Source organism: Manacus candei, unplaced genomic scaffold, assembly GCF_025592945.1.
Source record: "Manacus candei isolate 608988 ecotype Guabito, Panama unplaced genomic scaffold, ASM2559294v1 h1tg000003l, whole genome shotgun sequence".
Taxonomy (NCBI): domain Eukaryota; kingdom Metazoa; phylum Chordata; class Aves; order Passeriformes; family Pipridae; genus Manacus; species Manacus candei.
Window position 1 is genome coordinate 534,257 of NW_026138051.1, and position 26,902 is coordinate 561,158.

Consider the following 26,902-nt stretch of genomic DNA (forward strand, 5'->3'; position numbering starts at 1 on the left):
GAAACCCTGTTCAAAGGAAGGGCACTGCAGCAGCAAAGGAAAGAAGGAAAATCCACCTCCCCTGTACAGGTAAGTACTTGAAAAAGAGGGTCACTGTTCTTCGAACAGGGGAAGCAGCCAGACACCGCGGAGTTGGGCTGGCAGAGCTCTGCCAAATGATTTTGATGGACCCTGTCTGGGGAGGGCAGGGCCAGGGACCATCAGTGGGGCAGCTGTGGCACTTACTGGCAGCCAGGACCAGCTCTTTGTGGAGCTTGTATGTCATGACGGGTTCAGACAGGTTCCTGCAACAACCAGAAAGAAAACTGAGTTGTGCAGGACAGCATGACCTGCTCGTCACCGACCCTGGACCGACGGGAACCCGCCTGCTCCCTCAGTGCCACCACAGCGGCACCTCCCCAGGCAGCATCCCTGAAAGAGCTCTCCCCATGGCATGGGGGGTTCTGCAACACCCACATTTATCAAAATCCAGTCTTCTTCCCCAAGCCTTTGTGACTCAGCCCTCTCCAATAGCCAAATGTAAACATCTGGCAAATTACTCCACTTTTCACCTGAATCAGCCCCAGGCTCCTTTGCCCCCTGGGGGCAGGGCCGACCTGCAGTGCTACCTGAGATAGAACTTCAGTGAACTGGTAATGGTCTTGATGTCCCAGTCCCCACTCTGGAGATCCACGTCCCCGGGGCATTTCGGATCTGGAGGAAAAACAAAATGCCTTTAAAATAAGGTTCATTTAGAGGTTGTTTATAAATAGTCTGCTCTGGTGGGGTTTCCCCTCGAGACATATGAAGCCACAGCAGCACACAAAGAGAGCTTCTGATTCCCGTAGCTGAGAAAAACAGAACAGGGAAAAGCTGGGAAAAGTACCAATGTCAGGACTTTGGAGAGGCTGGGGAGCAGTGCTAATGAGGGACAAGGGGGGAAGCAGAAGATCAAATTTAAGCAGTGCTGAAAAGTCAGTGAGGACATATTCTCCATAGTTTGCTTTTTCCCAAGACTGGTAGAAACAACAGATTTCAACAGGCCCAAGACAAGCTTTCTGACATCCACAGTAATCTGAGTGCCAGCTCCAATCCCCCCTTTGCTCCCCTGAATGCTGTTCTGGAAGCATTTCCTCTCACTGCAGGGAGAGGAAGGAGCTCAGGGGGGGCCCAGCAGTGTGGAAGGACAGTTTGCTCCTACCCACCCTCACTGAACAACCACATCATGTCTCTGGTGCCATGAAGTGAAGGATGTGGTTGCAGGATGGGGGGCAGTTAGACTAAAAAAATAAACATCAGGATTTATTTTTAAAAAGAAAGAGGAGTAGAAGCAAGCAAACAAACAAAAATCTAACTCTTTAGAGCAGTTCAGGTTGAAATCCTGCTGCAGCAGTTATTTCTGTGGTGTTGGACTTTCCATCATGCATTCATACCCAGTGGGTAGCAAGTGGTTATCCAGGCCATGCAGATAAACAAAACAAAAAGCCACTCACTGGTGTGGTTTGGAGGAGAAACCACAGAGCTGCTCACAGGGAGGGTGAGAATCAAGCAGCAATAAAACTTGAGGCTCAGCAATGAGTCACAGGCTAGTGGAGCCAGTCATGGCTCCATGAGAACTGGGCACAGCCAGATGCCAGCACAAACCAGCGTCTTAATAAACATCATCCAGAGTAGAAGCAACAGGAAGCAACAGCCAAAGGCTATGAATGCTGCATTAATATCAGGTGCCTGAGCTGGGGTGAGCCCGAGGCACACAGGCAGTGAGGGGATCACACTCCTTGCCCTGTGCTCCAGCCCCCAGGCAGGGCTGCAGAGAATGGCTCAGCCTTGGGCACCGAGCCCAGGGCTCACCCCAGGGGCTCGCAGGGGTCGGGGCACGATGGCCTCAGCCAGGTCCCAGCCTGGCAGCACCTGTCCCAGCACAGAGCTGTGCTGCTGAGCCCCACAGCCTGCCCAGGGAGTCTCCTATAGAGACTGCCCCCAGCTGCCACATTCTGTGACACAGATCCAGCCACAGGCAGGCTCACAGCAGGAATGCATCCACCGACTTCTTAACAGGTACACTGACTCCCTAACGCACACAGGGAGGTGTCCCCATCCTTCCAGGGAAAAACCTTACACCAGGATGGAGGCCTCCCTGCAGAGGCTGCCTCCCCAGTCCAGCTCACTGTGTTATCCCAGTCCAGCTCACCATGATATAGGAAAGAAGGGGAAAAGGCCCAGGAAAGGAGGGGAACATGTGACTCAGAGGGGTTGCAGGGACCCACATTGGACATTCTTACTGGGGTACTTGGTACTCTCTGTCCCTCCCCAGTAATTCAAAACCGGGACAGGGTAATTACATGGAATAATTAATTCTTACCAAAAAAGGCATTCAGCAACTTCTGCACCTGGATATTGCTGCCAACAGTCCGGTACACGCCCTCTGTGGTGATTCCTAAGAGGAGAAAGTCAGGACTGACAGCCAAGGTCCTCCCACTGGTTGGAAGCCCAAAAGCCCCATCTAGTGGAACTGCTCTCCCTGCTGCCGGGCTCTGTCCCACCGCCCGGTCAGCCAGTGCATGGGATACACCAGCCCAAATGTGCCATTTCTGGGGGCTGCAGGTTTAACATGAATGTGCTCAAACCCAGGGAGAAGACAAACACATTGAAGTAGATTCTGAAAACACTGGCCAGTGCTGGGATAGGCAGAGCCACTGTCTTTCCCAGCTCTGTGAGCAGGGTCTTTGTCACCCCATTGCACCCCACTCCAGCAGGCTTTGGCTGCCACAGTCCCAGAGGTTCTGGAGATGAACCCAGGCACCATTCCCTGCAGCAGCCTGGGCATCCAGCAGTTCCGAGGGATTCACCCTACTCCTCCAGCCCATTCTGGTGAAGTTCACTGGATGTTCACTGGTGCAGGCTGGGAGACATGGGACAGCCCAGAGGATGAGCTGCCACCCCTCAGCCTGTTTCTGTCCTGCTGCTGCACAGACTGGGGCTGAACAACCCTGTACCCTCCCCAGCTCTGCCTGGCCCCCAGCATGGGCTGTCAGAGCTGCTCTCCTGCTGCCCAACAGTGGGTGTGCTCAGAGCCAGAACTGAGAAAACCAGGAGTGAAAACAGCATAAAGGTGGAAGTTCAATCCCAACCGAATTTGGTATGATGACATTCCAGACTACACAGGATTTCTGCTCCTGAAGAACAAGTATTCTTCAGCTAAAAGCCGAGGTCCTGTGTCAGTGACTAACAAACACAGTACTACAGGAACTATGAGGTGCCTTGAGGCCACGGGAGGCAGGGCCAGGCCAGCAGCACCTCCCGACAGCAGGGCGAGCTCCTCACCTTTCGTCTCCACCGCGTTGATGCACTTCCGAACAAACTTGAAGCCGACCTCATTCAGCTCCACTGTTTGGGACAAGGAATCCATGTTAGCTGCCTGAGCACCCCTGGGGACCCCTGGGACACCCCCAGCTCCAGCTCCTCTCAGCACCCCAAGCTGCAGTGCCCCAGCTCACAGATATGTTCACACCTACACCTGCATTCCGTACATCCCTCCAGGAAAACACCAGCACTCTGTACATCCTGACAAGCAGTTATTAGTTCCATATGTTCTCCCATTTCCCCTCAAATTTATTTTGAGTCGCAGTACTGCTCCCTATCCCCTCTCTGTCTTTAATAATAGCAGTGTAAATCAGGTCCTGCCACATGTGAATTGTGTCTGATAAGGACTTCATTAATCACTTCCAGAGCAAAATTTGCAGTTGAAGCTCTTCCCCATCATGCAATAATGTATTTTCTGCTTCTCTACATCACTAGAATTAAAAACCAAAATGAACCCAGCTTGATGTGCTGAGGAAAGCAGAGAACAGGGCTTGTTCCAGCCAACTACCCACAGTTCAGCTCTGGGCCTGTCTCTTTTTAACTTAAAACAACATTTTGCTGGAAAAAACAGCCACAGGATATATCTGGATCAATCCCAGTCCAGCACAGGCTGTGCTGGGGAAGCCCATGGGGTCCCTGCATTTTCAGCAGGTTGTTTGTACTGGTTATTTCTGCTCTGAGCAACAGCAACACCAAGTTCAGATGTTTCTTAGTCTTACCACAGGAATCAGCACAGACCCCCTCGGTGCTTGATTCCGAGGGCTGTGATACCACTGGAACACTTACCAGCTCTAATCTATTAAAAATAGAGAGTGTTTATTTAGTGAACCTCTGAGTCACACTGCTCCCAGTGTGCCATGTGAACACGGCCGCACAGCAGGTTTGTGCTCATGCCCCTGTGCTCATTAGAGCCAGCTAATTACAGTGCTGACAAAGTGAGCTCTGAGACAGAATGCAGGTTTCACCCAGCTAACGAGGCCCTGGAGCGTTCAGGGCTCCCAAGGTGCACCCCACTGCCGAGAGGGGGGACGTGGGACACTGTGGTGGGTGGGACCTCCAGGGAACTAAATGCCACTTCTGTTGCCCTATTAGTATCTTTGCTAAGGGACATATCCTGAGTCTCTCACTGATCTTTTCCCCTCTGTTACGCTGGCATTTGGAGGTGCAAATTGAACCCCACATCCCACTACTCCTGGCTAAATAAAAACTGCTCCTTGCATCACTAACTTCTACTGTCTGCAACCCATTCTTATCTGGGCTCAGTGCCAGACACTGTGATGCAAGGACAGAAGCGACACTGCCACCACAGAGGGGGGACACAGCTACTTGGCAGCAATTGAGAATGAGAGTATGTGCAAGGAAAACCCTGCCCAGCCTCTGGACAGCTCTGGGAGCCCAGATAACAGTAACAGAAGTGACTCACTTTCTTCCTGCTTCGTGATGGGACTGTGGTAGATCTGAAAAAGGGAGAGGGAATGGGAGAGGGAGAAACAAAAACATCATCAGCATGATTTAGTACTTATTTCTGAAAGAAAATGCAGCACTTGATAAATCACCCATAGATTACCCAAAGATTACCCACAGATCACCCATAAACCACCCACAGATGACCCATAAATCATCCATAGGTCACCCATAAATCATCCATAAATCACCCAGAGCCAATAACAGCCAAAAAGACAATGTCCCATAGAAATGCCATTTTACAATTAGCAAGATCCCATTATCTGCACAAAAAGGAGTTTCTGATGCCTCCCTGCATTTCCTTGGGGCACTTGTTGCTAGGGAAATTCTCTGTTCTGTAGGCAAACTGCAGGGCTCTGAGCTTCGCTCAGACTGAAGGAAGGAAACCCCAGTAGGCACAGAAAGGTGGGAGAACACGGGTGCAGGGTGGGCAGCCCCACCTTTCCAAAGGCTGCTCAGAGCAGGGACAGACAAAACATCAGCTCCGGCAGGCAGTGAGGAGCAGGAATGGGAGCATCCCAGCCTCGGAAAGGCTAGTCCTCAAGCGGGCTGGCACAGCCAGGGAACATCCCGACATTTAGGGGGAAACCCAAAATCCCCAGAGGGAGCTGTGCCGAGCCCAGCACGGAGCCCAAGGCCATGATCCACCAGCAGGTATCGCGGAGAAGCAGGAGGGGCACAGAGCAGGGGCCGTGTCCCCGAGTGTGCCCTGCACCCGCCGGCAGAGGACACTGCTCGACAGCACATTCCAGCTGGGAACAGCTCCGGGAACACTCACTGGCTCCTTCCCGTCCATCGCCTCCATCCACAGCCTTCGGTTGGCTTCCGAGAGCGCCTGCAGCGTGATGGTCCCGGACCTGCGTGGAATTCCCCCAGGGACAGGCAGGGAAAGGAAGAAAAGTTGTTTTTAATAGACAGCAAAGAGGGATTTGCTCCAGGCCCGTGGGGTTTGGGGCCGCCTGAACGCGAAGCCTCTCACCTTTCATTGGTTTCAATGTCAAAACAAAACCTTTTGTCTATGGAGTCAGTCTTTCTCCTAACGCAGGATTTCAGGGTCAGGTCCAAGGTGCCCTAGGAGAGAACATGAAAGCCAAGGTGAGAGGACAGAAACACAGAAGATTTCAGGTTCCCCTGCAGCTCCAGCCCAGCACAGCACTGCCCACAGATGTCCTGAGAGTCTGATGGCAGTAACAGGAGCACAGGGGGCCCTCCCTCCACCAACACAGGCAGGGATCAGAGGCTCTGTGCTCCAGGCTTCCTCTCCTCAGTCACAGAATTTTCTGGACTTCACAGCATTACCACACCCACCAGCACTGTGCCTCTGCAGCCCTGGAACGCTGCTCCAGCAAACCTGGGGAGGCAGTCCCTGGTGCCTGAGGCCAGAACCATGCTCCCCTCTGATCTGACACAGCTGGGTCCTAATTTTTATCAGGGCTGATCATCAGTACCAGTTACCCACAACACTGATGGTCATTGATGGCTTTACACAAACACCATGTGGCAAAGGGGCATTTCCATCTAGAGCAGATGTGCTCTGGAGAGGTGGCACTGGGAGCTCAGTCCTGGCTCTGGGTGTTCATGTCCCTGTGCTCTGCAGCACAGTCAATTCATAACGTGATTGTGAAGTTGTGTGGCCAGCTATGACCTGATGGTGCAGATTCCCAGACTGCCAGAATTTGGGAAAGGCACTAATTTACACGTTTCCAAGCCCTTACCTGCAGTAATTGGCCTTCTTAGACATGCTTATGGCATAGGTGACAACAAATCTCTCCAGACAATAGTTTGGACATTTCTTTGCCCAGGTCTCTGCCAAAGACTTGCAAAACATCTATTTTATTTTCCTGCTGCAGTGTGCAGAGCACTGCCAAGAACAGACCATGAGCTCATGCACTGGAGCACACACCAGGCTGGAAAGGCCCTGGGGACCCGCTCCATGGCAGAGGAGGGTGGGGGATTCAGCTGGAGGCACTGGCTGTGCTCCATCCTCCCACCCCTTCCCTGTCACGAGGAGGCACTGGGGGAACTCCCAGACTTCGAGCACTTTGTGAAAAGCAGCAGTTCCCCAAATTACTGCCTTAGTGCAGTTTGAAGCTGCATTGCTGCCCTCCCCTCCTCTCCTAACACTGTCCCAGTCCCACAGAACCAGTGCCAAGAGCAGAAGGCAAACCACAGAGCAGTGCTGTGAGCACATGAGGAGGCAGGGAAATGCTGTGTTTGGAAGCAGTAACTCCTGTAGCAACTTGAGTCATTCAAGCACTGCAGTGGCTGCCAGAGGGCTCGTGAAGCCCAGGCTGCAGCTCACAGCCCATGTGCATGGGCAAGGATCAACATCAGCTGGTCTAGAGAAGCACAAGCTTCACCCCAGACTGAACTCATGGGTCAGCACTGTCCAGCATCGCTCACACCACACGGCCCCATGTCCTGCTGCCAAACCCTGCCGGGCCTCAGCTCCAAGGACAGAGAGGGGTGAGACCTCCCCTCACAGAGGTGGCTCTTTCAGGCAACACCAAACTGCCCTGTGTGGACAAGGCAGGGAGGGGATGGAGCCTCCCCCCTGCCCCGTGGCCAGGAGCCCATCCCCAGGCGCTGCCCTGGGCCCAGCCTGCAGCCAGACACTGCTCCCATGGCAGGGCCGGCGGCTGCTCCTGCACGTGGCACCCGCACGGCTGGCATGGGAGGGACACCACGGGCGAGTGCAAGGGGAGACCCCACGGCTGGGCCAAGGTTTGCAGACATCCAACTCACTTGCTTAGCTCCAGGCTTCTGGTCTATGGGTGTCATCCGTAAGGTTTTTGCCTCTTTTTCATACTGGCAGTAATACTTCACCCAGGAGATGCCCAGCGCCCCTGCAGAACACACGAGAGGCCGGAGTCAGGGACAGCACTGTACCTGGATACAGCTGGCAAGGCATGGCTGGTGCTTCCCACGTCCTCCCTTCTCTGGGGATGGACACTGACAGCCCTGTGGGAACACCTTCCTCACCAGTGTCTCCATGGGCAAGAGCCTGGAGGAGCAGAAGCAGGAGAAGAGGAGGAGCAGGAGGAAGAAGAGGAGAGGAGGGGAGGAGGAGCAGGATGAGAGGAGTGCAGGGCAGCCACTGCCTCCAGTGCCCTCCCAACACGCTGCTGACTGAAAGGGTGTTTGTGGATCTCTGGGCACAAGCCAGGTTGGTTTGGCCAAGCCTAGCCAAGACCTCCACTGGCAGGATCCTATGTGTCCTGAATGCTTGTTCCACACACACCACTACTTTTTCATGTTGATGAAAACTCACTAATAAAGAAAACAGCAGCTTTAAAATACCCTGAAGTTCCTGTCTCTATCACACTGGATTTATTGTCACTTTTCTCTGTTGTCTTACCTGAACCCCTTTATAGGAAATATTTCAACTGGTATTTTTTCTTGAATTTGCTTTTAAGTTGCAGTTGTCTGGAGGAACAACTCTTTATACTCAATTTATATGGAAACATAAACAGAGGTAGCAAATAGCCACTGGCCTGCAGGAATATGCCACAGGGTCTAAATTACTGCGTGTGCTTTCTTCTAAAAGCAGGATGAACAGATATCTGAACTCGTTCAGATAAAACACAGCCCAGGCACAATGTGCCAGAGCTCCAGAGTCATAAATCCCATCTCATTGGAGCGCAGGGCAATCAGCCCCGTGCTGACATGGCTCCTGTGACCCAGGGAAAGCTCTGTGCCACCGCTGGCAGAGCTGCCAGCTGGAGCTGCCAGTGCTTCCCCAGGCAGTGCAGGAGGTGACACCTCAGGCACTGGCAGGATGTCCTGTCCCGTGCCCTGGCAGTGGTGTAACCCTGGACACCCTGTGCCCTGGCAGTGGTGTAACCCTGGACACCCCGTGCCCTGGCAGTGGTGTAACCCTGGACACCCTGTGTCTTGGCAGTGGTGACACGTGGTGCAGCAGGACTGGCCTGGGCTCAGGAGCCGAGCGCATCCCAGAGCAGGGCTATGTCAGGGCAGCCCGGGCCTGCACATTCCTAACACATCCAGGTGCATCCCAAAGCCATTACATTTCTCCTGAGTGTAGAGGTAGCCCTCGATGGTCGGCTGCCCAGGGAGCTTGCAGGTTAGGGGCGCTTCCTTCATCCTCTTCTTCAGGTCTTCCAGCTCCTCCCGCGTGCTGGAAAAGTGATTCCTTGTCTGGTAAGAGAAAACAAATAGAAGTACATTTGAATATGAGCAAAGAGCAAGCTGAAAGTATTCCTGGATAAATCTGAGGTGCTCTGACAGAAATTAATTGGTCCCTAAGATACAAAATTTGGAAGCCACTCCACAAATCCTCATGGAAACTCTGGCTATGAGAAGCATTGGGCTCTTAGAGATAACTGAAGAGGCAAGGTTTGACACGAGGTTTGACACAAGGTGCATGGAGATGGTGCTGAGGAGGCACAGCTGGGAGGCCACTTGTTCCCTCAGTAAAAGAACCTCAGCACATTTCTGGGCTGGGTGGAGCAGAGGCAGCACCTGAGATTCTCCTGGCACCATTGTTCAGGTGACAGGTGTGTTCTCCCAAAGGTGTTGATTCCTCAAAGGCTCCTGCTACACTGCTTGGCAGGGGAGTCCTGTCAACACAGGGTACAAAATCCAGGCATTTTGATGGAACACCACTTGGACCAATTAATGAGCCAGCAGCAAACCCAGCTTGGCTCAGCATTATGGCTGTTGTTCCATGGGAATGAGGGCCAGCAAGGAAAGACTGAGGATAAAGGAAACAGGACCCGGATATTTTACGCCATGAGCACACTTGGCCAGCAGAGGAGCTTACCAAAGCATGTAGTAAGCCTGTAGTAAGCCAGTATGATTAGGATCAAGGTTAGAGGCCTTTTCAGAGTACAATTTCGATCTCATTACACTGGAAGATAATCTCAGGTTTGTTTATGCACCAGGTTAAATGATGCGACTGCAACAGCCCCTCCCAGACAGAGGAAACACTCTCACAGGCCTGCGGACTCTGCTGTGCAGGAGAGGGGAAAACACAGTGAGCTGAGAAGAAAATAACTGTATCTGCAACCTCCCCCAGTGGAAACACAGCCAGGCTGCTCGGGTGGAAAGGCCTTGCCATCAGAGGCATGTAAATCCAAATGAGAACAGAAGTCAATGGAAAAGTCCTGCAGCTAGGCAGGGACTCACGTTCTGCAGGCTGAGCTGGAGCTGCTGCTTGTAGGGGAGAAAATCCTGTGTCAGCTCCACTGTCAGATTGTTGTAAGTGAAGAGGCTGTGGAGAAACGCCAACACCTGCAACAAGGGAAAGGGCAGACTGAACCTCTGTATTTCTAATTGGAGGAAGGATGGACAGACAGCCAGGTTTCAGAAATTACAATTCTTTTTTCCTTAAAGCTTTGGAGTGATGCCAGCCTCAGCACGACTTATCAAACACACTGTCTCTAAAGCCCAGGCTACCACCCACACATCTGTCTGAATAAAACACTCCCAGAATAAAAGACCCTATGGGGAGACCCAGAGCAGATCTGGAGAGTGCTCATCCACAAAATCCACACGATCCCACCACACCTGGCACCTGGGCAGAGCCACCACCCAGGTCCCTGTACTCGGCCACAGGCTGGGAGCACTGCAGGCCAGGCTGTGACAGGTGAGCAGAGCAGGTAACACATCAGCACACCTGAGCACCAGCCAACGAGGCTGAGAGAAAAGGAAGCTCCTACCGGCTCCACAATACTGAATTTCTTGCTTTCTTGTACTTCCTGGATCTGGTAGACATACTCGAGGGAGGACTCAAAGAAATTGTGTCTCTCTTTGTCCACCTGAAGGTCAGCCTGGAAGAAGGAGGGAGAGGTGGAAAAAGAAAATACATAACATGTAGTTTTACAATACTTGAGTTGCTTTTGTCTGTCAGCCCACAGGTAGCTTTGTCCTCACTAAAAACAGCCTGCCAGGTCTCCAGTCCAGGTTTGAACTGGGGTATTGGATATTCTTCTCAGTTTGCCTATTTCTGCCTCCTTTTCATTCATGGATCCAGAACCTCACCCCACTCTGCAAGGACAAGGCCTTCACAAAGCTCATTTGTTATTTTAGCACAAGCCCTTTCTCCACCCACAGCCCTGGGAGGACAAGGTCACTGTCACCACCCTCTTGCCTGACTCCATCTGCAACCTGGAACCAGCAGTTCCAGAGCTGCAGCAGGGCAGGACCACGGGACACATCTCCTCTGCCTGCCCCCACAGCCACCCAAAAGCACCAGCAGTGAGACAACAGCAGGTCAGCAAAAGGAATAATAGCGGGTTATTTCAGCCAGAGCAGCTCCCCAGGTGAAAGGGTGGCCAGTCCCCAGCTGTGCCAGTGCCCCTGGTCACTGTCCTACACCATGAGGGTGGCAATAAGGTGACAACCATAAAGCCACTCCCAGCACCCAACACACACGGAGAACTACGAGTTTGATTTCCCTGGCCTCGCCCAGAGAATCCAGGCTTTGAGTAGATTTAACTGATTATCAACTTCAACAGATAACTGGAAGGAATAATTCCCCCCCAAAATTTTTTTTTTAAGATCTAGAGCAGCTGGTAGTGTTGCTTCTGGACCCAACTCTGAAGGAAACTCCATCCACACCTCCTGTAACTGGGATTCCTTCTTTTTGGAAGACAAGTGCAGGTGGCGATCCAGCATAGAGTAAAACTTCTCACCATCCTTCTCAAACTTTTTCTTTCTTTCCTGTAGACGCAAGAGGTGAAACAGAACCAGTTACTGGCATTTTGCAGATAAGAACATGCATCAACACCAGATCCTTTATGCAACTCTGTATTACCATAGACAAATTCTGGTCAGCCCGACCAGAACAGAAGGTCACTTCCCATTCATTCTGCCTTCACACCCCGTTGCCTAGCCTGGATGCAGTTACACCTCAGGACCCAGCTCTGGCAATACTCTGTGGCACAAGAAGTATTTGTCATGTCAGCATCGTGGCAAAAGCCCCCTGATGAGGTGTTGTTCCCCCTCTCAACCTCTTCAGTGTCCAGTAAACTTGAGATGTGCTCACACATCAAAACCCAGTTCACCATCTGCTGATGTGCTCAGCTCAGAAACAACAGGGCAAACACTGCAATGTCAGAAACACATCAGGGCCAAGGAAAGGTTTGTTAGAGTTTGGCAATTTTCTGTTCTCAAGCTTTTACTGTGTGTTTCTGAAGAGCAGCAAAAGGAAAGCAGAGGCCTGCAAGGGCGACACGTGGGCAGGAAGTCCTCGTGTCCCTGCCAGCAGTGGTGCAAAGAGAGCACAGACCAACAAGAGCAACCAGAGACACTCGAGAAGGAAGCCCTGAGAGCAGGCAGGGAGCAGCAGGGCTGAGGACCAGGATGTTGGTTCCTTCCTTGTACTGACTGGGAAACCACAGAGGACTCAGAAATCAAGACACAACCATGAGTAGAGCCCAGGTTGACAAATAGCCACATCAGACGGTAACTGATGTTTTAGCAACTAAATTGCTAAAATCAGGGAATTCCAGCCTGGCAGCAGCCTCAGAGCCAGATTCAAGCAGCCGAGCACTGGTGTGTACATACTGCAGGGTATATAGAGGATGTCCAGATCCTCTATCTGGCTTTGGAAAGCTCAAGAAGGTAGAAGGCAGAATCAGGACACCCCAGCTCCTGAGAATTAACGGTATCTTTCAACACCTACCTTCTGAAAGCCCTGAAATCCTGTTCTCTTGCCCCCACTCAGAAATCCATGGATATGCAAACACACACCAGTGCCACCACAAATCAGCCAGACTGGTGGCTACTAGGGATTTTCCTCATGCATTCAGTAGTGACTGCAGAGTTTGCAGCCTCCCCTGCCATGAAATTTTGCTTCCCCATTCCACTTGCATGGACTACTCCATTTGTCTGTCAGGATGTCCTACGTGGCAGGATGCCTGGGGGCTCCCAAAACCCATGCCTGGGCTCAACACGGTTGGCTCCTACTAACAGTAATAAGTGTTCCTGCCAGCTGCCTTTCCGGGAAAAGGAATTCTCACCTCACAGGAGTCCTGACTTGGCTGTTGGGAAAGCACAATTACCATGGGGAAATGCAGAGACACCAATCTGACTATTGCTGCTTATACGTAACTGTCCAGAGCAGGGCAGGCTTAACCCAGCAAACCTTTTCACCTTAGCAATTACAACTGCTGCCCTGCAGCTCCTGGAATTACCAGAGCTCTGAAGGGAAGTGCATCTTCTGGAATCACCCCCTGCAATACTGGGTACTGTGACTCTGCATTAGCAACTTCACACCTCAGAACAGAGAGATCCACATCAAATCCAGAGGAGCAGGGAGTCCTCCACGGGTGATTCCTAATTTAAGCAGCGCTGCAGCTGCGGGGGCGAGGCCAGGAAGGACTGTCAAAACAAACCACCACCCTCGTGACTACCCCGATCAGCAAACCCAAACCCAGCGCAGTGAAAGCGTTTGCGGAGCTGCAGTTCCTGTGTCTGTCTGTAAGGTCACACTCCTGGGCTGCCTGGGCCATTAATGCCTGCCAATCATTCCCACTCGGACTAATTAGCATATAACTGAACAGCAGAAGGATGACCTACAAATGCCTCTGATTGCCAAGCCGAGGCTTCAACAGCTCCTTGGCCGCTGAACAAAGTGAGCCAAGACAAAAACCAACACAAAAACCCACCCAGACTGAAGCACAATCTGGAAACATGAGCATGAATTAGTTCCTCATGAATATTCAGCAAAGGGCAGCACCACCTTCTCATTAAGGTTTGCCAAGTCCAAGAGCCACCCGACTTCCATTTATTGCTCACCGGGAGGAGCAGATCCCACAGGAGTGCAGGCAGGAGGGTGCTCTGTGAAAGCTCCACACTTGGAGCTTTGGCAGGTGCTGCTTTAACCAGGAATGAGCAGGAGCCCCCAGGAAAGCACTGGCTGCCTGGTCTGGCAGGTCATCCAGCTCCAGTGATGCCAGAACCCCTTGGCAGCCATCGGGTCCAGCTGACCAGGGGCCAAAGAACTTCCCAAAACTTGTCCTTAATCATTAGATGCTAATTAGGATCCTCTGAAATTCCTGTCCTAGGAGAGGTGGAGTGAGTGGCAAACAGGGAGCCTGTCTCACAGGGCCACTTCTCTCCTTTGCCTGCCGGAAGGCCCCACCTCCACACACACCTGAGGGGTTCAGGTGGAGGGTCAGTGGGTGCAGGATCATCACAACTCCTTTTTATAAGGCATCAGCAGTTAATACAAAGAAAGATAATTTCTAAAGAGTCAAGTTGAGGGGTGTAGAAAGAGCATTTCCATCAAACCCCACTCAGTTTATCCTGGTGTTTTTCCCTCACCCACTGGTTTCTCTCAAATGCTCCTTAGGCCTTGCTACCGCAGAGACGAAAGCAAATAGAAGTTACTGTCTTCCCTTTCTTTTAAAATTATAATTAGTGAAACTAATAATAGAATTAACTAAGTCCTTTTATGAATACATTATCTCCTATGGAAGAACTTTTGACAAACACTGCAGCTATTCAGCATCCCTGAGCACAGTGAACATTCCTCCCACCCTTACAGTGCATCCAAAACAGTTTTTCCCCTCTGACTTTTCGGTTTGCTTTGTGTTTCTGCTTTTGTATTTGGGTCTTCTTTTTTTAAAAAAAAATGCTGTCTCCTTCCAAGTGGAATTGGAACGAAACTTTTCCTATTCAAATCCTCCTCAACACAGTGAGTGCAGCCAGGCTCTTCCAAAAGTACTCCAGCCCCACAGTGTGGAGCTGAGTGCCAGGGCTGTGGGGAGGGAGGGACAGGCTCCCCGTGTGTGCTGGCTCCTTTCCACACTCACCCCCGCCATAAACCCCCTCCAGCTCCTCAGCTTTCAAGCAGAGGGAGGTGCCAGCGCTGGGAAATGGGTCAGCTCAGAGGGTCCTGGATCCTCGCTTTGATCTGTGACGTCTGCACATATACACATCGATCAGCAAGTCACGGGCACAGCAGTGATCCCACGGGGCTGTGGCAGGGCAAGGTGGCTGGAGGGGGTCCCAGTGACAGCCCGGGGGCTGCCCTGTGTGGGAGCACACCCTCTGCCCAAGCAGATTCCATTTGCCCCAGGAGAGCGGGTGAATGCGGCCTCAGATGTGCTGGTCAGACCGACTGGCTGCGCTCCAGCCAGAGGCATCACAAAGCCCCAATTCAAGGGCTCTTCCTATCTGGCTCCAGCAGCTCACACGGGGAACAGAAAACATTTCACAGAAGGTGACGCTGCCAAAATACGGAAATGAAGCAGAGGGCACAGATTCCCTGTGTCATGTCTCCAGCCTGTCCCACAGCCCAGCCCTGGCCTCTGCCCCTGGTGTGGATCAGGAAGGACTCTGGGGTGATGCCGGTGAGGGACCTGTGCTGACAGAGCCCCACTGTGAGGAGCCTTGTCTGTATTTCACACCTTCTGCTGTGGGGTGGGGATGAGCCAGAGGAGCTCTGCAGGCTGGCAGGTGAAGGAAGGCTCTGTGCCTGGAGCAATCCCTGAGGGTGCAGCCCACGGGCTCCGGGCCAGCGGGGTGGCACAGGATCCTCTCAGGGAATCACTGGGGGTGAGGGCAAGGGGCTGGAATGGCTGAGGCTCCTTCCCAAACTCACAGTGCCTCCAGGCTGTGGGGCAGTGCTGGGAAGAGCAGAACCTCTCTGTGCATCCCCGTTGGTGGGGGCACACCCAGATCCCGGCGGGTGTGAGGTGCTGCCCTGTGAGCTCCCGAATGGAGCACTGGGGTGAGCCACGGCACAACCCTCTGCACACCTTGTATTCCTCACCAGAAACAAAACCCAAAGCCAAACCACGATGACCTCTGAGCCACTTGTAATGACTCCCTGCCTTCCACCACCTCTCCAACTGCTCTGAGCAGTGTCCTGCCACTGTCACCACACAACACATCCACCCGGAGGGCCCTGTCTGTCCACAGGGACCAAGGAAGGGCTGCAGGCTGCCAGGGGAATGCATGTCAGTGCTCAGGGCCCCCCACTGCCAGGGTACAGCACCAACCCTGCTGGGCACAGCCACTCTGGAGTGGGACACGGGATATGTGGCCCCTGGGTGGAGGCAGCTCAGCTCCTGGGGCACAGCACACTCTGGGCTGTGGACAAAGGGATCCTTACACACCATAAGGGCTCCCTGGGAAGGAAACAGTCTCAGGGACACGAGACCAAGGGCTGTGGCTGCGGCTCCTCAGAGGGTTACACACACCCAGCGTGCAGGGAATGGCAAAGGGTAGGAGGGTGATCGAGTACCTCTTCTCAAACCCTGTATTTATTAAAAGTCAAAGCCTCCAGATGGGCTGGGCTGAATCCAAGCCTCAAGTGTTCTCCAAAACATCTCCATTTCAGAGCTGGGTCAGAGCCAACCCCATTTCAAGCTGCTGCCGAGTAATGTGGAACCTGGATTTCTTGATAGCAGACAAGGGAAAAATTACCTTTTCTGTTCCACATGTGCAGAATTTGCTCTTTATAGTTTGTTTCTTTAAAAGTTTGGTCCAACTGAAGGACTCATTAGATGCTTTATATAAATATTTCATAACAAATGCCCTATGACTATAATCAGGTTCTGCCTGTTGGCCTTTGCTTCTCTCCCCTCTTCCCTTCCTTCCTCCCTCCCTCCCTCCCCCTCTACCACACACTTCTCTGCAGAAAGTATTTTATTCTCAGTAGCACTGAGTGAACAAAGGGGAGAGGCAAGAAAGCAGCAAGGAGGACCTCCTGACCGAAACAAGCACTCCTTGCTCAGAATGGAGAGTTTGGGAATCAGGCCAGGAGAGAACCCAAAGAATTCAGAAAAGGTTTTGGAGCCTCTTATGATTGAAAAATCAGACTAAAAGTCACAGCACGAGCCCTTGTGCCAGCGGCTGAAAGCCAGCATTGAACAGGGAGTTTCTGAGAGCCTGAAGTCAGAATGTAGTACAGCAACTGTCTGCTTGTTCATAACAGGAGAAAAATCTGATTTCAGACACAGTAACAGAAAACAAATCTGTTTACATTGAAAAGAAAGAAACAAACAACCCTTACCTTAGTAAAGCCTATCTGCTCCTTCCGGAAGTTTTCCAAAGGTTTGATCAGCAAATCACTCGCATTCTGCACCTACAGTGCAAAGAAAAATCACTTCAATTGCAGGACATGGATCAGTTTTCTCCTAAACAGAGGCTCAACAGGGCTAGAAGCCAAGAACTCTCAGATTTTAATGTGTTTGACTGAAAACTTCTCTGTCTGTAGGTGAAGTCAACCCATCTGTGCCTGCTCTTCCCCATCAGTAACACCCAACAACCCCCAACCACAGCACAGGAGGCCTTGGGGACATGCCCCATCCTGATCTTACAACACTGCTCTCAAAAAATGATAGACTTCCCTTCTCCCAAGATCCAGTCAGATCCAGCTAGGGAAAAGAAAAAGCCTGCCTGTGACTCTTCCACTCCTGTCTCATGTCTGAGAGATGCTTTCCTGGGACATGCTCTGCACTCCCTTTCCATGAATCCACAGGAAACTCACTGGCTCCAGCTCCCCCCCTGGCATTGGGATCAATTTTCCGTCTCTTCCCATCCCACTTCTGTGACAGGCTCTGTCCCAAGGACCAGTGAAGGGAGAAGGGAAGAGAAGGGGACAGGACAACACTCTTCCACAGCCCTTCAGGGAATTTAAAGCTGATAAACACGGTGAGAGTGTGAAACCTCCTGAGGGGCTGCTGTAAACAACTGATCCTACAGGTGGAGGGCAAAAATCCCCAACTTTGGAAAGCTGGACAGCACCCACAATACCTGAAACAATTCCTTCCACTGCTTCCCCCACTGCCAAAGAGCCACTGTAATTAATAATACAGAAGTATCTCACGCTTTCCTGGTTTCCTGCCGTTCCCTGCCTGCCCATGGACCCTCTGGCACAGCCGCCCCTGTGGCACTGGCCCAGCCTGGCACGAGCTCCCGCAGCCGCACGAGGCAAAGGAACACAGAGCCAAGCAGCACATTCCTGGCATGCTGTAAGCTCTTCACCAAGCCTAACCTTCATATTTTTCCTGGAATTAGGAGTGAGATGGGAAGCCAGCACTTGCTCTGGAGGAGCTCTGGAGAGGCAGAGGGCACATGGCAGCGGGAGGCTGATGGCAGGGCATGGCCCTGCAGGAGCTGGGCTGGCACGGGCAGGGTATCAGTGGCACAGGGGCACTGCCTGCCTGCACCAAGCAAAACCAGAGCAAAACCACATCTTATTCTTTGATGCCTGGTTTCAGCACAGAACTAGCTGGTGAGGAGCTCAGACACACCTGGCCCTGCAGAGCCAGCCTGCTCCTGCTGCTGGGCCGGGGGCTCCGGGACTGCCTGCACACCGCAGGGGTTTGGGACACTGCCTGGGACACCTCAGCCCTCCCCACCCCCTGCCTCCCCTGTGCTCAGGGCACCATGGAGCAGACATGGTACAAAGCACAACATTCCCAGTGCTCCCAGCTTCCCTGCTGTGGGAAGCCTGGCCACAATTTGGCATTTAACCATGGTGGGAATGACAGAGCCCAGTTTTGATCACCTTACCATCATGGACCTCTCCAGCTCTACCTCTTGCAGCAGCTCTGCAAACTCCTTAAAGGACTCAGCTGTAAGAAAAGAAGAGGCTGGTCAGGAGGGCTGGGACACGGCACCGGAGTGTGGGACATGTGCTGGGACACCCCAATGGGGCTGTGCCCCCAGCACGGCCGGCTAAAGCCTTGCCAAAAACAGAGAAGAGGTGGCCCCTTTTGGCAGAAACTGGGTGAGGCAAAGCCACATGCAGGCTGGCCACAAGGAGTATTTATTTATGCACTGGAGAAGGGTATTTATTTATGCACTGGAGAAGGAGCAATGAGGGAGAGAAGGCCCTGGAAAGGGAAAAGGATGTTAATTAGCTTTCATTAGGAAAGGTGGCAGGGAAGATGCAAACATGGGGAAGGTGTAGCCACTGCCCCCAGGGCCAGCAGCAAGACAGGCTCTGCCATATAAGAGGCTATGGGCAGGATGGGGCTGCCTCTCCCACCTGGACAGCCACTGGCAGCACCAGGATGGGCCTGGCACCTCTGGCCTGGGAAAAGTCGTAGGTGCTCACCAGGACAAGTGTGTAAAATGAAAACAGCCTGGAATGACAAAGGTCACATTCAGTGACACAAAGTCCGTGTACAGGAGGAAAGGCAACAGGTGTAGAAATGGTCATAGACACTGACACCACTCCCCAAAATGTTAAAAGTGAAACAAAAGGATCTCACTGATCAGCAGTTAGAGTCTAACTACAATATAAATAGCAAGAAAGCATTCCTTTAACAATCTGAAACTAGACTAATTTAGCCTGGGGAAAAAGAAGACTAGGTTGGAGCAACTGACTTTCCCCACACCAAGAGGGAACACCCAGCCCCTGTCCCTGCCACACCGAAGGAGAATTCAGGAAGGAGTTGAATTTGTCACAGGGAAAGAAACATCTCAGCAGCAGAGCACTGACAGTGCGGAGCTGAGTGGCTCTGCAAACTCCCAGCTCTCTGGGCTCCAAGGCAAGGCTGGGCCAACATCTGCCCATGCAAACACTGTGGCTGTGTGCTGGATGCCCGAGGGAACAACCTGATTACCGCAGTGCACCTGGGAACCACCTGGAGTTAGCTGGGAAAGCTTCCCACAGTTCCAGCCTGCTCAGCGCAGCGTGGGATGGGTCTGACGGGTCCCACACTCCCCCTTGGCCTGGTGTGTACGGCACAGCATGGCTCTGTCAAACCCCCCGAGCTCTGTGCCTGCAGGTCACACCCTCCCTCCCTGTGGCTGGGCCGGGCAGGCAGCACACGAGAGAGCACATCAGGTGTATGGTGAGGCATGGACAGGAACAGCTCATCCCACAGCTCAGGGGAGAGGGTGCTCCTCTGCCCTCTGTGCAGGCTGAGGGCCCCCTCCCCTCGTTCACAAGTGGCACCTTCAAAGAGGTACCTGTCCTGCTAAAATCCAGCGTGAGGGGATTCGTTCTGCAGCTGCTGAGACAGACACAAAGGGAACAACCGCAGCCTCGTGACACGGGCCCTCAGCCGGCAGCAGCACAACAGACCTTCTTGATGAGTCAGGAACTTCTGAGCTCTCCTCCAGCGAGGGCTCCAGCAGTGCAACAGCCGCTGGCTCATCGTGCTCACCCCCAGGGCCACGCGTGGCTGTCGCTGCGGCTGCCCAGGCCACGGGAAACCCGGAGCACACGGACACCGGTGGCCTGAGCCAGGAAAGGAATTATCACAGGGAAAAAGAGAATACAGCCCTGAACTTGCAGGGAATATGTCAGTACCTAAAACATTCCCTAGCTGGTTTTTCCCCTTTGCTCCACAGGAAGAGCCCAGGAACATGTTTCCTGGCTGCAGTCACAGAGCAGCCCACTGAGTTTGTCCCTGCACCACACACACAAGGCTCGGATGCTGCTGCCAGTCCAGCAGTGCCCGGGAGCACTGGGATAGATCTGTGCTACTGGCCTGGGTCAGCACTTGCCAGCCCCTGCAGCACAGCCACCACCTGCCCAGCCATACCTGGGAACTGACACCTGGGAATGCTGGAGTGACCCAGCTGGGCAGCCAGAAGTACTGCAGGAACGTCCTTACTGCCAGAGGATTCCAGGCTCCCATGCCTGGGAGGGAGGAACATGCCATCCCATTTCACTGCTCCCTTCATCTCTGAAGGAGTTGCTGGTTCGGGTCCCATGTGGTGACAGTGGAGGGACCACAGGAGGGACCATGGGAGTGACAGTGGAGGGACAACAGAGGGGACTGCAGAGGGGACCACAGGGGGGTTGCAGCCCTGGGGTAACGTGGGTGTGTCTGTAACCATTGACATCCCCAGGGGAAAGTGCTGCTCGTGACAGACAACACCAAAGAAGACAAAATCAACCCAGATTCCTGACAGTCACCCGGCCGGGCGTCCGGCTGCTCTCTGCCCACACAACGAGAGCAGCACGTCTTTAGCTCTATTTATTTGCAACCCAAACACGTTCCCTGTAGCTTGTAAGAAGTGCCTGTCAGTGTTTTGCTTCATTCCCATATCCTGCACATCAAATGAGCTCTGTGCTCCCACGCAGATCCCTGGCACCCTAGCAGGAGATGGAAGCTGCTACAGAGACGTCAACGCCCTGCTGCTATGTCAGGAATAAGGGAGCCTCAGCCCCAGCAGGCACAGCAGGCCCTGGGTGGGAGGAGGAACACAGCCCAGGCTTCTTCCTGGGGAAACCAGGGACCTCTTCTTGAAAAGGTAAAAATACTCCCCAGCAAAACTGAAGGGAAACGTGCCTCTTTTCACACGGAGGGTTTTATATCTGCTATGATCTCTCCTTCTCTCACCCGCCCACGATCCCTCCCTTTAACCTCTGCCATTCCCAGCAGTCTCACTTGGCTGTCGGAGCTTTGCCCCTTCCAGCTAAGAGGAGGGACACTCCTTTCCTTGGGAGGCTGTTTGCCTCAGACCTCTCTGCTCCCAGGAGAGGCATTTACACAGCAGTGTTCTCCCCTCCCTGACTCAGATGTGTTTGGAAACTCAGCACCTCTGCTGCCATTAGATTTGGAGGCTGACTCATTTCCAGCATGTTTCACCTAGAGACTTTCCATAAAGGAAACCAGCCTCGGAGGGGCAGGCTGCAATCTGCTTCACATGGCTTTAAATACAACAGCCCAAGGAACAGGCTCCACTTCCTTCCCCTTCCGATGGCGTCCCAGAGATCTGAAACCTGACATCAGCCATGTCCCCCTGCAGCCGCTCTTCAACCACCGCCTGACAAAAGCTGCTTTTCTTTGTTCTTTTCCCCTGTGTGCAGTCCCGGAGCAGTCTGGCAAGACACTGTGCCCCACCTGGTGAATGCCCCGTGCCTCTGCCTACTGACTGCCCTGTGCCCCCCACGGGCAGCCCCAGCCCCTCAGCCCAGGCAGGTGCCCCAAGGGCTTTGTCTGACGGGGCAGGGTCAGACCCTCGGGGGCTGGAGGATCCCCTGTCATCCTCCCTGCAGCCTGCCACCCCTGCAGCACCCACCCACCCCCTGCCACCCCTGCAGCACCCACCCACCCCCTGCCACCCCTGCAGCACCCACCCACCCCCTAAGCCAAGAGCAGATGGATGTGAAACATGGGTTTGGGGCACTGGGGTGCCTCAGCTCAGCTCGCAGGGCAGTGGCTGCTGTGTGACCCACAGAGCTGTGCCGGGGGAGGGCAGGGATGGAACAGGGCTCCAGGATCACTAATCCCCAAACAGATGTGCGGGGAGCAGCAGCCCCACACTCCTGCCACATGCTGCCTGCCCAAGGCACAGACTGGCCATTGTTTTCCCTATGAGACACATCCAGCCATCCTTTTTCCCAGCAGTCTGCGGCCCAGTCCCTTTGCAATGTGGGGCAGGTTGTGCAGTGGAGTGAAGGCAGCTTTGGGAGCAGCACCCACTGGGTTCCACTGGTGGCACTGGGAAGTGGAGCTGGCTGGGAGGCCAGCACCACATTGCCTCCTCCCCAGCACATGGCAGCATGGAGCAGGCCTGGAGCCACGGAAAACCTCCACATATTATCCGCTGAATTGGGAATGTGAAACTCGACCCGTGACTGTTCAACTTCATAAAATAGGCTATGGAAGAGCTGCCTGGAACCCAGCTCCTGAGGCTGCTTAAAAACCATCAGGCAGGCTAATTTGTAGAGAGGGAGACTGTTCCAGTTACTGAAAATCAGCATCAAAAAAGCGGAGAACTCACCAATATTAATCTCATCATCTGTTAGTGTGTCACCAATGAAGTCAAACTGGAAGGATTGCAGGGTCTGGGAGAACTTCTGCACCGCTGAGGAGTACCCTGGAAAAGGACAGAGCAATCAGCTGTGGGTTTCTGCAACAGTTCTACAGAGGCTGCAAGTCTGTAACCATAGTGGTGTGGTTAGGAAAATCCAAAGGCATCAGGAGTTTCAGCGCTGCAACAAATGTTGCTGCATTAATAATCCTCAGAGGCTGCAGACAGAGCACTGGGTTTGGGGTTTTTTTCTCTTTGAAAAAGCTTCTGCAGCATTAATGGATGTACTGCACGGTACAACTACTGTCCTGCCATGTACAGGAAGGGACACTGACACACTTCCCTGCAGGAAAACATGCAGGAGATACTCTGGGGCTCTGTGTGCATCAGCACAGCTCCCTGGAGCATGGGGGCTGTCAGACAGCCTGGCCAGTGTTCACAGAAATTGTTTTGTTATAAGTGAGAAAAATCTGTAGAGTCAGAAAATAAACAGGAGAAAAAAGGCAGAACTCAAAATAACTGTCCCTCCTGGAGGTCACGGACACAGACAGGCCCTGAGGGAAGAGGGACAGTGCCACAGGGAGCCGGGGGCTTGGCTGGGCTCACCCGGGCACCTGCTGCTCCCGCTGCTGAGGAACCGTCTGGGCTGGAAGCAAAGACACTGTGGCCTGGTGGTGGCTGTGGCTCAGTCCAAATTATTTTTGGACCTTCCAGAGAAGTTTCTGGCCAAAAGAAAGATCCTTTGTGCTTTTGCATCCTGCACAGCTGGCTCAGAGCCCCAGGGCAGTGGCTCCTTTGTCGGATGGAGGAGCCCTGGGACAGGGCAGCAACACTGCAGCAGAGCCCAACCCAGTTACCCACCCAGGGCCAGCAGGGACAGCACTGGTGACACTTCATCCAATCAACCACATCTTCCTGCACAAAGCTACATGCTCTCTGGGGGATAAGGCCTTCTCCAATAGCAAATTCCCGAGATACAAACAGAAGGAGGCTGTACTTGCCTGACCTCAGGGAATAGCATGTAGGCAACAGGACAAAAGCAAAGGAATAATTTTATATTCTTATTTACATCACTATTTTCCCTATTTTGGGACTCCAGCCACAGGAACAGCCCCAGGCTGGACTCCTTTGTGGGGGTACACTGGAGATGGCACTTTTTGAAGTTCAGGAAGCGGCAAGTGGTGAAGTTGTGGCAGCACAGACATTGGTGTGCAACCAGCTCCCACCCGGGGTTTGCTGAACCAGGAGAGCAATTGCTGTATAAAAAACTTTGGTGTACATGGCTGGGTTTTTTTTAATTTGAACATAGAACTTAGTGCCACAGTGGCAATCATGAGGTGTTCTGAAACACTGCTGTGAAGGAGAGAGAAAAACTGGACAACACTGAAATGAATGTTGAGGAAGACAAATCAAGTGGCCCACGTGTGATATTGGCAGGTCCCCGGACTGCTCTGTTCCCCTGTCCCTAGGTCAGGAGTGCCCTGGGTCCCCTGGCCCTCCCCAGGGTCCCCAGACAGGAGGGGTAGGGGGATAGGCAGGTACCCAGCATGGGGAGGAGCGTGGGCTCAGAGCACAGTCCTCGCTTCCCCCTCAAAAGCCTCCTTCAGCAGCTCCCTCTGATGGGTCAAACCTTTGCTCCTGAATGAGCAGATTCAGGCCTGAATGTTGCTATTTAGCCCCAGTTGCCAGGGGCTGGAGCACGTAAATGGGTGAACTCTCACACAGAACCATGTCATTGACTTGATGGAAACCCTCAGCAAATAATCCCCCTCAGTCCCCCAGCGCTCACTCAGGCTGGGCCGGAGGCTCATTCAGCCCTTGCTCAGGGGGAGCTTTGTTCGTTCCCCTGCAAACCCTGAGCTGCTGCAGCCCCATCCAGCCCCTCCACTGCTGTTATAAGGGGGTGGCCTCCAGTCCCTCCCTCCGAACACCCCTCCCGGCCCAGTGTGGGTCCCGGAGCCCCCCCGAAAGCAGTGTCACTGAGGCGGCTCATCACAGCACCCCCGGCCAGCACCCGTCCGTCTGTCCACCCGTCCGTCTGTCCACCTGTCCGTCTGTCCACCCGTCCGTCTGTCCCCCCAATGTTTGCTGGCCAGGGGAAGGGGATGAGGCATCGGGAGGCTCTGGCTTCATGTCCCTGTGAGCGAGGAGCGTGGCAGCACACGCAGGCCCCGCACGGCACGCTGTGGGGACAGAGGGTCTGCACATGCCACGTTTCCATGTCAGCCCTGCAGCAGGGAATGAACTGGCAAGCTCCTGCCTTCTGGGTTTTACAGAAACGGGGGGAAGGGCCATGGCAGAGAAAGGTTTGAAAAGACAAACACAGCATATTTTAACCAGAAAAGAAGAAATAGTATAGCCAATTTAAGTTACATTTTCCTTTCAAAATACATCTGGTCTGGAAGTTTGTTTGCCACATGTCCAGCTGAAGGAAACCCAGGTGCACATACTCACATCAGCTTAATAGTGAAAAACACAATGGATGCCCCACAGTTAGCCCAGTGCTGTTTGGCTGCACTTGGAACAAGGAATCTTTTTCATTTTGGGGAGCCATCCTTATCCTTACCCTCACCAGTGAGGTGTAGGAAGCCCCGGCTGCAAGTGGTGACTGCTGAAGGCAGGTGGCTGCCAAAGACATCCCTGGGGTGGCACAGCCCTTCCCTTAGGGAAACAACTGTGGAAGATGAGAGAGGGAGAGGGAGAGAGAGAGGGAAAGGGGAGAGGGAGAGGGAAGGGGAGAGGGAGAGGGAGAGGAAGAGGGAGAGGGAGGGGGAAGGGGAGAGGGAGAGGGAGAGGGAGAGGGAGAGGGAGAGGAAGAGGGAGAGGGAGAGGGAGAGGGAGAGGGAGAGGGAGAGCCAGCACTGCACATGTCTGAGGAGATCTTAATGGAAACCAGGCTCCTCCAGATCAAGGTGACTCAGCTCCTACACGTAGGGAGCCTTTGCTGAACCCCAGCTCCTGACAGAGACCCTGTGTGCTCGCACACAGACAGCCCCACGTGCTGCTGTGGTGCCAACACAGCTTTGGGGTGTTCCTGGGACAGGAATGGGGCAGGCTGATTGGGGTGTTCCCTGGGACAGGAATGGGGCTGGCTGACTGGGGTGTTCCTGGGACAGGAGTGGGGCTGGCTGACTGGGGTGTTCCTGGGACAGGAGTGGGGCTGGCTGACAGCTGGTTCTGCCGCAGCACTGCCTGCTGGCACCGGCCACCACAGGAACAGAGGATGCTCCTGCCTGGGCCCAGCACAGGGACAGTACCAGGGCCTGAGGCAGAGCACTGGGGGGCACATCACCCCTTCCCTCAGTGGCATCTGAACAGTGGTGTGGTGACACCAGGGATGGGGCGGGGCAGGCGTCCATGCAGAAAGGGATGAGCCATGGCCACAGGAAAGCGGCTTGACCGCAGGAAGGGGCCAGCAGGAAGAGACTTGCTGTGTGGAAAATTGGGGCTCCATCCCATGCTGGGAGAGATAAGTCCGTATTGTCCCTCATTTTAACAGACACTCGGAAATGTTTTCCCTCCCGATACAAACACTCAGCTGCCAAACACCCTCGCTCTGCACCCCCAAAGCTTGGCAGGAGGGAGAGGCGGCTGGAGGGCCTGTCCTGCTCCCCCAGCACCAGGACCCAAGGCTGAAGGAATAATGCCAAGCTCCAAGCTGGAATGTCCCTGAGAGCAGCACACCAAGGCTCAGCACTGCCAAGAGCCCCAAGGACCCTTGCTGCTCGTGGTGCAGCTCAGTCTGTTTCCATGGAAACACACCAAAATGGATTCAATCAGGAGTCCTCAAGGACTCCTCCTTCCAGCCTAAGATTGTCATGCCAACTCTTACCATTTGTGGTCACAATTCTTTACTCTTCTAATAAAAATGAAGTTCCATTCCTGCACAGAGTCCCACAGCGGGGCTGTGGGGCAGGAGTGGGGAGCACCAGCACCAGTGCCAGCCTCAGAAGCCACACAGAGAACTTGGGGCTGTATTTATGTGTAAACACACCTCCAGAGCCAACAGCTCAGGAAGGATGTGCCCCACACACAGCCTGCTCAGCAAGGACCTGGCAGGATCCTCACTTCAACCTTTCACAGCAACCACAGGTAACCAAAAACCACAAACAAAAAAGTGCTGCTACCGCTGCAAAAGCCACAGGCCTCTGACAAAGCAGAAACACAAACGGAGCCCCAAACCAGGCTGTGCTGCTGCTTTTTACCTCAGTGCTTAGAATTTAAACCAGAAGGAAACCACCACCACAGGACAGAGCTGTGGGGGACACAGCCCCACACTCCCCCTCACACTCCCAAGGTGAGCAGCCTTGGCTGGAGAATGGGGCAGGAGGTGCCACACCAGGGGCTGTGATGCTCCAGGTGTCATAGGTGCACATCCTTAATTAGCTTTGTTAAT

At 53.4% G+C, this 26,902-nt stretch overlaps 1 protein-coding gene across 2 annotated transcripts in view; it reads right to left on the reverse strand.

Moving 5' to 3' along the window:
* The window catches only part of OPHN1 (oligophrenin 1), a 51,712-nt gene that overhangs the window by 11,692 nt on the left and 13,118 nt on the right, over positions 1–26,902 (reverse strand). For both annotated transcript variants that reach the window (XM_051789547.1, XM_051789536.1), the window contains exons 2-16: positions 22,477–22,572; positions 18,301–18,362; positions 16,796–16,867; positions 11,389–11,490; positions 10,488–10,598; positions 9,955–10,059; positions 8,835–8,964; positions 7,552–7,652; positions 5,786–5,877; positions 5,585–5,663; positions 4,766–4,799; positions 3,304–3,366; positions 2,342–2,416; positions 609–693; positions 226–284 (exon numbers count right to left, since the gene is read on the reverse strand). In XM_051789547.1, the coding sequence (XP_051645507.1) occupies positions 226–284; positions 609–693; positions 2,342–2,416; positions 3,304–3,366; positions 4,766–4,799; positions 5,585–5,663; positions 5,786–5,877; positions 7,552–7,652; positions 8,835–8,964; positions 9,955–10,059; positions 10,488–10,598; positions 11,389–11,490; positions 16,796–16,867; positions 18,301–18,362; positions 22,477–22,572 (1,266 nt within the window). The remainder of the gene's footprint in view (positions 1–225; positions 285–608; positions 694–2,341; positions 2,417–3,303; positions 3,367–4,765; positions 4,800–5,584; positions 5,664–5,785; positions 5,878–7,551; positions 7,653–8,834; positions 8,965–9,954; positions 10,060–10,487; positions 10,599–11,388; positions 11,491–16,795; positions 16,868–18,300; positions 18,363–22,476; positions 22,573–26,902) is intronic.